This window comes from Melozone crissalis, unplaced genomic scaffold (assembly GCF_028551555.1).
Source record: "Melozone crissalis strain CALT ecotype California unplaced genomic scaffold, PUWL_Pcris_2 ptg000056l_1, whole genome shotgun sequence".
In the NCBI taxonomy this organism is placed as follows: Eukaryota; Metazoa; Chordata; class Aves; order Passeriformes; family Passerellidae; genus Melozone; species Melozone crissalis.
Window position 1 is genome coordinate 7,322,732 of NW_026535834.1, and position 14,155 is coordinate 7,336,886.

The 14,155-nt window shown below is 41.2% G+C and overlaps 1 protein-coding gene across 2 annotated transcripts in view; it reads right to left on the reverse strand.

Annotated features, from left to right (window-relative positions):
* PELI2 (pellino E3 ubiquitin protein ligase family member 2) overlaps positions 1–14,155 on the reverse strand; it is a 66,564-nt gene that overhangs the window by 38,770 nt on the left and 13,639 nt on the right. For both annotated transcript variants that reach the window (XM_054286778.1, XM_054286779.1), the window contains exon 2: positions 2,077–2,206. In XM_054286778.1, the coding sequence (XP_054142753.1) occupies positions 2,077–2,206 (130 nt within the window). The remainder of the gene's footprint in view (positions 1–2,076; positions 2,207–14,155) is intronic.

Below are 14,155 nucleotides of genomic sequence, written 5' to 3' on the forward strand. Positions count from 1 at the left end.
ACATGACAAGCATCCTCTTTCCATCTATTGCAGTGTTGAGGGTGACACACGAACTTAAAATTGGTGACAGCCACAGTTCTTGAGCTGCTGCATTAATGCAATCAGCACAAAACAGCCATGCACCTTGTTCCAGCCTCTGTTTGTCAGAGACAACACCAATGGAGGCAGTCAGGGCTTCTCCCTCCTCTGCTAAATCCACCCCCCAAAAAGCATCAGTGCCCTACACTTGTGTTTTTACTCACAGGGTCAGTTTACAGTGACAGAAAAGCAGAACAAAACAGAAAATTGGTAGCTGGAAAGGTAAAATGAAGGATATAAAGGGAGGAAACTTGTTAACATCCCATGAAGTAAAAGTTTCTGCTGGTTTATCTTTCTTAAACACAAGACTGAATGACTGAGAGCACAACTGAACTTTTGAGGTCAAGTAGCCCATTGTTTTCTAAGAACTAAGCAGCTCACTCTTTATTAGCCCATATTTCTTCAGGCATTTACACAAGTTACATGCAGAAACAATTCTCAGTAAAACAATCCAGGCTCTGGTGCCTAAGATGTGAGAAAAGCTGATGACAGCATCTTTAAAATCTAAGTGTCCTTTCAGTGCATGGGAAGAGCACTCACTGAGAGCCACTGCACCACTGTTCTGGCACACATCCACCAGCCCTGCCCCAGACAGCAGCACAAATACACAAAAGCTCCTTTCTGAGGGTTCAGAGAAAGTGCAAAATGCATCAGCTTGACACATCCACCCGAATCCAAATGCTCAGAGGAAAGGCTTTAATGTCCCAGATCCTCTGCTATCTTTATAAGGGCACTAATTTGTACAGCACACATATTTTATCTGCACTACAATAACACCACAGATGAACATTAACCAGATTCCTTGTGGTGTCTGCCAGGTGTTTAAATATTTTGCAACGGAAATGCTGAAATACAATCTGCAGTCCAAATGCTTAAGATCATCCAGTGACAACATGTGTATATTTTCATCCACTATGTAAAACACATTTTTTCCCTATTTGTTACATTTTAAGCAACAAACCAGAATTACCAACATATACTACAGCTCTATTCTGAAAGTTGATTTCATCAGGAAGATTTAACTCACAAAAGCCTCCATTTTGATAACAAAAACACTGTAAAATATTTCCTGTAACTTTTAAGCCAAAAGACTCCACATTTATCTGCAGCAGGCAAGCCCTATACTGTTCAAAGAGAACAAGCTCTGATATTGTGTATTTTGGTAAGTTCAGGCATACACTGTGTATTAGAAAATAAAACAATCCCATACTATGTATTAAACAACATTCTTCTCTTGGTACATTTCTGAGCACAGTGTAGGTTCTTTCTCTTTGTTCCAAGAGATGTTTTAGTGAGGTAAATTTCATACAAACCATCCTCTTGTGTGAGTGCCACTACTTAACTCCTCCTCCAGTTTAGCATAAACTCTACTCACTTCTTGCTTTAAGAAAAGGCTTTGAGAATGGAGATAGGAAGAGCTTTTGCAGCCTGAAATACATTCCACCACCAGAACTCTGACCTGGACAGTTCTACACATTAGTATAGAACATGTTAATATATTAATGTTGTTGTTAATATATTAACTTTGCTGCTTTTCCTCCTTCACCCACACTCAACTTCAGGTAAAAATTTGTACAGCATCATTATTAGCAAGAAAAATGAAAGGTCCAAAGGGATCAGAACATTTTTTTATAGCATGTCAGTTATCTTACTGAAGAGGAAAGAAATATCACTCCAGTGAGAAAGAAACTAAAATACTTGTGTTTTTAACCCATGTACTTACTTCTATGGCTCAGATAAAACAGCCAGCACTGACAGCCAGCTTTCTGAACAGGGGCAGGAAGGTCAGGTTATCTCACACCTGAGCTTCCAGACTATTTTAAACAGGTAACTGGATTAAAGCTATATACCCCAGAAAGCAAATCCACTGCAGCCTCTTCATTAAACAGAAGTATTCTCCAAGCACAGAATAAACAGGCAGCAAGGTAAATCAGCAGCAATCCCTGAGTTGCTCTCCACTCAGGATCATCAAAAACCTGATTTCTCATTGTCACATACCTTTGAAGTTTGAGGAGTAGAGACGACATGGACAGAGCTGGGTTTAACTCCACTTGCTCTTGATCGTTTATAAAGGGCAAATCTGCTTTTCCTGCGGCCCCTGTCGCCATTAGGGAGGGATCCATTGTACCTGGAAATAAAGGAAAAGAGTTTAGCATAAAACACCACCAAGTTTGGAAAGCAGCAAAGGAGAGAGAGAGGTGATTTGGCCACAATATTCTGGTATCATCAAATGCACGGGGCAAAACAAAAAAAAAGTATCAAGTTAAGTTCTGCTTCCTGAATTGAGCATTCAAACATTCTTTACCTACCAGGGGTTGGAATTTTATTCTCATTTAAAAGGTAATTAACTACAAATGAAATACTCAGTTTTTCAGGTGCAGAGACATTTCTTCACCTCTAAAATCAAAGGAATGTAGAAGAACAAACTCTGCATCTTCACTTTAATTTCAGAACATGAACAGTTCTGGAATGTTTTTACCCTACCACCCATCTGCCCACATCTCATGCAGGACTGGAGGGAGAACAGGGGCAACACAGAAAACCAAAGTAATTTAGGGGCAAGTAAAACTATGAGAAAGGAATTTTACCCATTATAGAATGCTTTTCTAGTTATGTCTCCCCTATTTTTTACAAAACTTTAATCCTAAAGACTTCATCTATTAATTATTAAGGAAAGAGGATGCAAGTGTTTTTAATTTATGTGACTATCTCAGCCTCACTAATGACTTTCTTTATCAGGTGTAACACAGGAGCCCTTGACAGTTCTTTCATCTCTCCCTGAGGACACAGACCCAATGGATTAATTATTCAGAGAAGTCTGAAGCCTCAAGGGGACAGAGCTCCTTCCCCAGGGAAGGGATCAACTGGAAATTTCTTTGCAGTGCACAAGCATGGAATTCACTACCACCTCACTCCCAAGATTCAGGTCAGGTTTTCACCACCATTCCTGCCAACTCTCAGCTGGAAAAGCTTTCAGGGCTTTACTAAATCTTCTATTCCTGATCCTCAAAGATTTCAGACTTACGCCAAGAAACTACAGATGTTATTCCACTGATAAATCTCTTCTGTCTTACTGGTGAGGTCTGTTCTACACTGATCTCATGGATCCCTCTCCTATAATCTTTATTATTACAGATTAACACTGCAGGCAGAGAAAGAATATGAAAAGGAAAGAGGCAGCAATGCAGTAACCCAGAATATTTTTTTATCATTACATCCTGTGTATGTAATGATAATGATACAAATATTACATCCTGTGTGTTTGTGTAACAGGAGAATCACTTGGAGTGCCTCCCACCCTTCTAGGAATCCCAAGGGCAGGACTGCTGAATGACTGAGCACAAGCAAGAACAGATTTAAGATAAAAAATCATCTCAAATCTCACTGCTCTAGAACTTAAAACCCAGACATTTTAAAAATGTACATTTAATACATGATGCTAAAGCCACAGAGAGAACTGAGAGACTTCCAGCTGAACTTGTCCTCTCACTCCCACTTTCACAGGGAAGATCTCTGGGTCTTTCTGGAATATTAAAGGAGATTCCCTAACACAGCACAAAACCAACAGGAGTAAATCACTACTATTTCATGCCAGGCCTATTTGCACCCTGGAAATTTGTTATTAACTCTACTCCAGAGAAGTGCAGCCTGTGGATCCTCATCACAAGAGACCAATCTCTAGAAAGATACATCAAAATGTTCCACAGGCAGCACTTCAAATAGGAGTTATTTGCATTCTTATTATTATATGTATTATTTATTTTTATTTATATAAATATATCTTTATATACATATTTATTTATTTATAATTATTTATATAATTATTATAATTATTGGTTCTGCACTTGAATCTCCCTGGGTATATGCACATGCCTTCTTTCAAAGACATATTATCAGGAATATGCTAGCAAGTTTTAACTTGTTGAAGACAACATTCTTTCTACAAGTATTTTTATCTGGAAACCTAAAAAAGTAACAATTCCCTCAGAAATAATATATAACTACTACAGATTACCATTGCTAGCTTTATATACTGTAATTATTAATTTTTCTTATACTTGTGTAACTGCTAAACAGTACTGAATTAAAGCAGTTCCACTGGAAGTTAAAACCAGGCAAGTGGGGTTTTATTGTTTGTGGAGGGGTTTCCCTCATTTTCAGAACACAACTTTAACTGGGGAAGTCCACTCTATTACAATTCAGGTCTTTGTGGGGTTTAATTACTTTTAAAATACATAAATAAAGAAGTTCAAGGTTAAAAGACCTCTTGGAGTCTTCAAATAGGAAGGAAATATGAGCAAAGTGAATGTTGAACTCATTCACCCCACTGATAAATTCTCAGGAAGGTTTTCCTTGTGCCCATTTCCACATTTCCTTTCCACAAAGGGCAGGAGGAACTGAGTGGCAATTTTATGATTTGTTATGTTTCAATTACAGACCTTCAAGTTTGATTTTGATCCAATAGTGGTAGAAAGAGCTGGGACAATTCCTAGGGACAAACATGTTTTAAAAGGGGAAAAAAAGGAGGATGTGAGAAGTTGCCTCTTTCCACAACCAGCAGACACCTTCATTTTTCCTAGGCCAGGCCTCTCAAGCTGTTCCCCACAAATTAACCCTTTCCATGGCACTGCAGCCACAGCTTTGCTTCCCCCTGGGGTCCTGCCAGCCATGGCAGCTCCCTCCCACCTCCCATGCCCTGCTCCTGAGCAGCTCCACAGCCCTGCCTGTCCCTGCCTCCCCTCCCCACAGGACACAGCTGGATTCAGCACCCTGGAGGAGGAATTGCTGCCCACACCTTGCTCAGTCAGCTTTTCTAAGCACAGGCACAAAGAGCTACAACAAAAGCTGCCCTGCCCTCTCCTCTCCATCCCTCTCTGCTCTCCTTCCACTGAGCAGGGCCTGGGCGAGCACCAAGTGCCTCCCTCTGAGCAGCAACAGGATGGAGTCGCCTATGGAGAAGGGACAAGGACTGAGGAGACAAATTCCCCATCAAACACTTCCTCTAAAGTGTTTGGTGACTAAACAGCTATGTTTTCAAACTACAGGCTTAACTCAAAGAAGTACATTTCACCAAAATCAAAATGGATTTCTACTCTGAAAAAGTTTCCACTCTGTCTCATCACGAAGCCACTCCACAAGCAGGAGCCATTTCCCATCTCCTCTGCACTCTCAGTAACTCCAGGATCAGCTTAGGGAACAGCACATGAGCACACAACTTTTGGCTTCACAAGAAGACCAGTACTACCAAAAGAGCTGCAGCTGGAACTCTCCTTCACCCATCAAAAAACCTGAAACAAATGTTGTTTCCAACTAATAAACAAACTAGGAAAAAAACAATTTCACCTATGGAGAAGGGACGAGGATTGAGGACACAAATTCCCCATCACCAAATCCCTATCACAAAGCCACTCCACAAGCAAGAGCCATTTCCCATCTCCTCTACACTCTTCCAATAGCTCCAGGATCAGCTTAGGAACCAGCACATGAGCACACAACTTTCTGCTTCACAAGAAGGCCAAAAGAACTGCCACTGGAACTCTCCTTCACCCGCCAAAAAACCAGGAACAAATATTGTTTCCAACTAATAAACTAGGAAAAAATCCATTTTACAGGACAGAGCAGTCATTTCTGAGAGCACCCTGCTCACACACAGATGTGTGGGGCACTTTGGAAGTTCTCCAGATGTTCATCAGAGCTACACACATGGAAGGTGTCACAGACATCTTTTATGAAAAATCCTTTCCTTAGGATTTTTCCTCCTGAGAAGCTGGGAGGCCTCAGGAACAAAATGTAAACATTGATTATCTGCTGCTGTGGAATGCAACAGGTGCATCTGTGATTGGTCTCATGTGGTTGTTTCTAATTAATGGCCAATCACAGTCAGCTGGCTTGGACTCTCTGTCCAAGACAGAAGCTTTTGTTATGATTCTTTCTTTTGCTATTCTTAGCCAGCCTTCTGGTGAAACCTTTTCTTCTATTCTTTTAGTATAGTTTTAATGTAATATATATCATAAAATAATAAATCAAGCCTTCTGAAACATGGAGTCAGATCCTCATCTCTTCCCTCACCCTCAGACCCCTGTGAACACGGTCACAGAAGGAGCAGTCCTGTGCTTCTCCAAATGCTTCCCAGTGACAGCAGCACTGGGACAAGCTGCTTCATGAAACCTCCCAGGATAATTATCTCAGTTGATAGCACTATTCCTTGCAAATAAGGGAGTGGTGCTGGCATGGGCTATGGGCACCATAATTACCAAAGCCAGTTTCCTACAGATTTACATCAAACACTGAAGAGTTTGGTATACAATGAGCTGCAAACTCCAATTAAGCTTCTCCCATGGCTGGGATGTGTAATGAAAGCCTCTCCTCCTCCTGGATTCAGGGCTGTCTGGAGAGCAAGACCACACTTGCTCTCTCCCACAGTCCACTGTGGCAAGCTCCTACTTTCTACAAGTCTTGTACTACTTGTACTACTACAAGGACTTGTCTACTTCACAGATTAGCAACAAGCTTTGAACTGTTTGTCAGAAGGCTTGTTACACAAGCTTTTTTGGTTTATGTTTATTTTGGCTTTGTTTTAAAAAAAAAAAAAAATCCAGCCTAGACAGTGGTAAAGAGTAAATGATAGTTCTGTTACTTGGTACAACAGCTCCAAATCATGACCTGCACCTTGGAAAGTTTGACTTCAACTCAAGGAAGTCATCTTTAAGAATTAGGTATCTACTAGCTGACATTGAAGGTGCTGGATGTAGCTGATTCTTTGTTACAATGCTATCAAAATACAAGCCACCATAAAATTAAATCCTTCTGCATACCTATGCAAACTACCTCCCAAAAGACTAAAATTGATCAGCTCCTGATTTTCACTGGTAATATTTCCCCCAGACAAAAAAGAATAATTTCACTTTGCTTTCCTTGTCTATTACTAGCAGATCTACAGCACACCTCATAATTTTTGGATGAAAACCATCCGAAATGACAGACTTGGCTATACACAGATGAGATGCTGCAGTTCAGTTGTTTCCATAGTTTTAGTGAGTCAAACAGCACATCTCTGCTCACTAAACAATAAAGCTGCAGAAGCAAAATCAGACTTGAGTAAATCCTCCCTTGTAAGCACATTCTGATCCCATATTTGGTAGAAACCTGTAGAACATACACTAAACATAACAAAATTCAGTTTGTGCTTACACTGTATTTTCACCTTCCCTGAACCAGCGTGGTCCCACACTGCTGCCAAAAGCAGCAGTCTCACCTTTCACTTATTAATTTGTTCCCACTACTTCTCTCCTTGGTTCACATGAAGAGGAAATACAACTAGATTTATAAGTTCAGTTTTAAAACCACATTCCTCACTCTGCAGCCCACTGCAAAGCCACAGAAGCACTTGTATCAGCAACATGGAAAGGAGAGGAATCCCCTGGAAGTGCTACAACTCCACAGCTTCCATGACATCCACCACATATGAAGGCTAAAGATTCATTATTCACCTTTATAACACCCAGTCCCAGAGCTTTTCACAGCTCCACACTCCAGTCCTGACTAACTGGAAACCCTCTGCTGCTGAAGCATCCAACACTCCCCCCCTTGAACACACTGAAAAGGAAAAAGTCACATGTTTATAGCAAAACACAAACAGAAAGCTTCAATATACACAAAGCTGACAACAAAATAAGTGTATTTGTGTCTCCCTTTATATAATATCACTGCCAGTTCTTCATAGTCTTTACACCCTCTTCCCTTGTATCAACCTCAACAATTCATTTTGTGTCTAGTAATAGTTCAGCAAAAGAATGGCTAAGGATTTCCTTTTTAAAAAAAAAAGGCAAGAATTATTTCAAGCACATTTTTCTGCATCACAGCTTCAGAAAACAAGCAGTTGCTGTCTGCAACTGGCAATTTATCTGAGAATTTCAGTGAAACAGAACAGTGAAGTTATTCTCAAACTCAGCCTCATGGGGAAGAGTTGCCAAATAGCAAAGCTAAGGAGTATTTCTGTACTAACACGATACTCCTGGTTCATTTCCTCCTTTGAACGGTGTGCTCTGGTGCTCCATCAGTGTCACAGATATTAACTCAGTATGAATTTAGGTCTCAGCTTGTCCCCAGCAGATTGTGTGTCCCAGAAGCAGCTCCACCCCCAGAGCTTTGCTAATCCTGCTCCTGTTGGGAGTTCTGGCAGTGAACACTTGGCTGCTCCTTCAACAGCTTCACAGATCCCTACAGCAGATTGCAAGGAACACCTTTAATGCTGAGGTTTCTTGGAGGCTGGAAGGAGGATACTGTTCTATTTATACTGTTTTATCCTCGTTGCCCTCATTCCCAGGAGCTCCACAAGCCTTGATTGACCAGAAGGTTCCCTTTCCTCACTGCACCTTTGGAAAAATGTACAGCTGCATTTTGAGGGACAGAACACAGAGCTGGCAGAGCCACCTGCTCCATCCCCAACCCAAAGGCTTGATCCAGTTGATCCATGACACCCCTGTTCGAGTTTGTCTGGAGAAACACAGTGGGGAGGCCTGGATTTAACATCTTTAGAGTTAAAACTTTCCTCATGCACACAGCAAGGGAGATCCAGGTCAAGCAAGGGAGACCCAGGTCAAGCAAATCTCCTGCACTTCCTGCCAAATCCACCAAAGAGTTTAAACAGCCTCTTCTCTCTTCCTTCTCACAGCAGGCTCATGTGCTAGAAGATTAATTCCCACCAGATTTTGCTTTCTTTCTGAAGGAAAATGCTTATAGTAGCTACAAGCACAAAACTAAAGTTGAATTAAGTAGAAAGGCTACAGCAATAAGCAACTCATGGATAACCAAAGGGCTTCCATTCTTTGATTAACAAAAAATACTGATCCAAGACCTTTGGTTTATGCAACCTGGGAGGAAGTTCTGAGGGAAAGACACAGTCCCACCTCAGACTCTGCTGGCTAAGACATCTCCATAGGCATAAATGCTTCCTAATCACTACCAGTTGTACAGCTTAACAAAGCCAGTCTTCCTGCAGAGCAAGAAAATCCAAACCAGCAAGTTCCAAAGTCCCAAATAATCTCGTCTCTGCACCCAATTAAAAGCAATGTTTTTGCATCTGTGAATTTGATTATCCATAAGAAAAGTATGTTGGAGTTATTAATTGTGTCTATAAGCAGTTTGGGGGTGTTTTTTCTTTGCTTCTGAGACAAATGTTTGTTCTTACAACTTGCATTTGCAAAGTCATTTTACATCATAAAACACTTCAGGGAGCATTCCCTTCTCCAGCACTTTTGGAACACTCCTTGGCGCAGTGATCAGCCCTGTGTGCTCACCACAAGCCTTCTCCTCTTCAGCACTAAATTTTAGCACTCCTTGCTTTGTTACCTGCTCCCTGTACTGTCCTCCAGCCTCCAAAGGGGCTGCAGTGATTCAGGGAAATGCAGCCTGGCCTGATCTGTGCCATGACCCCAGATTTTTCAGAGAAAAGGCTGATTTGCATCACTGGCTCATGATGAGGAGCTACTTTTAATTACTTTTTTTAGCTACCTTTCTAAAGTTGCTCCTACCATCGGGAACCCAGCAGTGAGCCACCCCAAAGCCTCATGTTACACTCACAAAACTTTGATGTTCACATCCACCCAGCCAGCCCCGTGGATTAGCTGAGCACACAGTAACAGGTTATGTACACCACAAATAAAAAAAAAAGACAAAACAACAACAAAAAAGCTTTCAGAGGCACCTACTGCAGATCAGATAAGCCAGAACCTACTTTCCTCCTTGCCAGGGTATACAAATTAGTAGAACCTTATCTGCTGGAAACACCACAAGAAGTCACATGTGCAGTCGCTGAGGTTCTCCAGGGTGACCTTAATTATTCCCTGGTGTTCTGGAGCAGAACTGGTCACTCTTGTGGTTTGGGGAGGAAAGGCTATTCCTGGCTGCTGTGGTCTCCTTGTGTTCCACCCACCAAGAGATGAAAGGATATGGTACCCTACATACTCATATTTGTAATTATTCCACTCCACACATCCCCCTCCAGCACCAGCAGGAGTACCCTGCTATTATAACAGCTGTAACATAAGAGTAATAAAAAAATCAAGTTTTGTTCAGGAGAATATTTATAGAAAATACAGCTGACTAATCCTCATGCATGTTTAGCTTACATAATACAGGCACTTGAAGAAAAACCCACCTGATCTGTGTTAATTTCACTCTATACAGAAAATTAAAGGATGCTCTTGGCTTGCAAATACCAAATGGATTGTGTAAGAACTGCTTTGAAACAGCTTTATTTACACCACACATCCAGCTTCCTCCAAGATTCCCAAAACTCTTGGCTATTTTCTCACTGAGGGGCAGAGAGAAATTCGGGAGTAAAATAATACAGGAGTAACCAGCCCCAAGTGAGGGGCACAGGAGTCAGGGCTTTATTACTGCAGCACAGAAGACCAGGGGGATGCAGTCAGGAATACAGAAGAGCTGATGTTTCTCCTGGGCTGGGAAAAACTTTCTGCACAAACTTCTTCCTACACTCCTTGATTTTTCTCAGCAAGTGTGTTAGTTGTCCCACATTATTTTTCTGGAAAATAATTTGTTACTTTTGTTTTTGTGAAATCAAAGACAGCTGTGTAAGTAGCACAAGAGTTTGATTAAAAGCTGACACTCTGGAAGAACCCAAGAACATGCTGATGTAACCTGTTAGAGCATCAGGATAAGCTTCAATTAAAGCAGTCAAATAACCTCAAATTCCAAACAACTTAACAGCTAAAAACTCTCTAGGCAGGGATGACCTGAGTCTCACAACATAAAACACAGATAACCATGATATGATCAAGGAAAAAGAAATGTAGCATCTTTAACAGGAAAAATACCCACATTTAAGATATTATAAAATTCCAACAGAAGTAATATGCCAGCAGAGCATTAGAATGCAAGAGATTTCCCTTTCAGAAAGCAAAGGGTAAAGGGTAAGGAAACCTCTTCTTTCACATAATGATTTCCTTAACAATCCTTATTTCCAACATTTTACTGTTCCCCCCAGCATTCACTTAACAAGGAGGCAATTTTATTGAGTGCTTTAAGCCCATCTCCAAAGCTGCCAGCTAAAACCAGTCCCCACTGCAGAAAACCAGCAAAAATGCACAGCAAAATACAGGGTATAAACTAATCAGGTTCATTTCAAAGCATGCTTTTTATTCCAGCTAAAAGAGCACAAGAGGTGGGCAGAGCACCATGTTTAGAGAATCCTCTTTCCAACCCTAAACATCTCACAGCACAGAGGAAATGCTGCTCGTCTGAGAAGGATCCATAATCCACCAAATGCCACTGGAATTGTTGGATATGGTGTTTGGTTAAACACACACAGACACAGCAGAAAGTGAGATCTGACTTTCAGTGCACTCAAAACAAGTCAGTAAAACACAAAATCCCTTTCAAAGTACTACACCCAGCTGGGTTTCAGTGCACAGCAGGAAAGAAGGCAAGGAGGAATCCTGTTGATCCACACCACCAGAGGCTTAGGAACCACACAGCTTTGTTTGGAAACTATTTACAATCTGCTCTTAAACATCACATCAAGAAAAGGCTGCAAGTTTCAAAACTGAGACAAATCAGACTTCACACCATGCAAGGGGACGAGAAACCTCAAAACCCACCTGCCCTGACATTCTGAATATTCTATTTGTACTTCCCACATGCTCCAAGGTGCAAAACCAAAGTGCTCAGATTTTAGCCTGAGGAATGAGCAGTAATAACACCACGTTACAGCTGAAACTGCACTACATTAAACATTATGGAGAAAATACATTTCACTCAAAGGAACATTTGAGCCTTTTGAAAATAAAAGTACAGTCCCAACAGTCATTTCCCAAGAAATCAAGTGCTTTCCCTAAAACCCTATCAAGGACTATTTGATAGTTCACATTTTCATAAGAAAAGGTGATAGCTTTCTCATAACTTCAGTTCACCTCCAAATACAAGCATGGCAATGTCATTTTTGTCATTCCACAGACAGTGGAAGAAGTTCCAGGATGTCTGTTACAGCTTTTTCAAACACTCAAGCATAACAAGAATAGTCTTAGGATGGTTTCAGTACCATTTAGCACAGAGGAAGAGAGAAAATTTGCATCCATTTTGTGAATATAGGTGATCTCACCAGCAGTGCACTGAATAGAAAGTGAGGCACTCAACTATTGCATCCTGAGCTGCAACATCCGAGTCTAATTCCATCAATTTGAACATTGCTTTTAGTTTCCCAGGGAAAAAGACACCCTTACAAATGCACAGCTCCCAGTTCAACCCCAATTGCTGAACAGAATCCCAAATATTTGCCTCGGAAACAGAAAATAAAGAATTGGGTATCCTTCTTTGTAGCACTTGCAAGCATTGCTGCCTCTGAACACAGCAGCTTCCTTAGTATCACTGATTCTGCACTACATCAACTGCTCCATGGCACAAGCTGTCAAAGGGAAGATAATCCACTGCTCTGCCTGCTCCTAGCATGTTTAGAGTGGGTAAGTAAAGAGAAAAAGCGAAGAATTACCGTTCTGCCTGTTCTAGGTTAGCAAGTGTGTTATGTGCCCTAAAATCCACACAGGATAAATAATTCTTCCTATCATGTCTGAAAGAACTACCTGAAACCTACAGAGGCATCACAGCCCTGCTGTAACTGTGGGGGCTTTGTTAAAAAAGTCTTAATGAACCAGAAATTAACAGTGCAGCAGTGCAGAGAGCTGCACTTCAATATATCTTCTTCAGACTTAAAACACGCTGACAGCTTACTAATTCAGAGCAACCTTGGGTGCTTGCTTTTATCATCATCTATAACAAAGTTAATCAGACATCTCTAGCCAGGAAAAGATTTCTGCAAAGCCATTAGGTGTTTACTGCTGATCAGCAGAATGAATTCTGATCTATGTACCTTCATGACAGAAAAGCCTTTCAGTTTCACACTTTCACCAACAGAATGTTGAGATTTGCTTCCCTTAAGAGGGTTTCCCAAAATGCTACATAAAATAAACATTGACCTTTCACAGGCCTCAGAAAACACCACTTACTAAGAATGAATCAAAGCAACACAAGTGATGAATTCCTAATGTTTTTCCAGGTTCTAATGCTCAGATTGTGATCTCTGAAGAATCTCACTACAGAGCTTGGTGCAGCAGTGCCTGAACAAGAGATCTTGCTGTGCTCTGCGATGGGAAGGCATCTCCTCCTCACTGAAACAGCAAGAGACTTTTGTGCAAAACAACCACACAAGACTGTGTTCACACACAGAGCAAGCTCTGAAACTCTGAAGCCACACTGAACTCTCTAAAGCAGAGAAATTTCCTAGAGCAAAACACTCAGCTCAGCTCCTCTGCAGGGTTATTCCAGCCTGCCTACTTCTGGTTAAACTCTGCAAGCTGAAGTTTCATTCCAACAGATATTAAGTAATGTGCACAAGTGGCACAATGGCTTGTAGAAAAGAAAAGTTTAAAACCACAGATAGTTCTCCCTCAAATTATTTCCTTTGGAAATCCAGCTCTTTTTCTCTGCCAACACCCACAAAGACAGACAGCATACTATTACTATTTTTGTTCACCAACTTTCAAGAAAACAAGCCACCCCATATGTTTCTCTCTATTTCTTTAGACTCCTTTGATTTTTAAGGCAAGGACGCCCTATGGGGCAAACCAGACCAAGAAAACAGAGGATCTGCTTAAAGCAATGTTTCCCCAAGTACAGTAGGCCATATTATCAAACAGCATTACAGGACTCAGAAGCAGCTTTTGCAAGCCAAATGGAAATTCAGCTGTGGAAATAAAGCTCATGAGCCCAAGACTGAAATTGGAAGTGCAGTGCCCAGCAAAGCATGACTGCAGGAGCTAGTTCAGAGACACAGAAATCAAGTAATTGATTACAGCTGCCTGGCTCCAGAGATTCCCTGCTGCCCTCGAGTTTTCATACCTGACATCACTCTCCATAAGGGCACCTTGGCCATGCTGCACTGTTTCCAGCTGAAGAGGGGAGTGGTACAATGCTGAAGAGCTCCGCAGCTACAGCAGGGCATGAGGATGTTCAAGATTCAGATTATGTCTGTATTATCTTGTTTTCATGTGGGTTTTCAAGA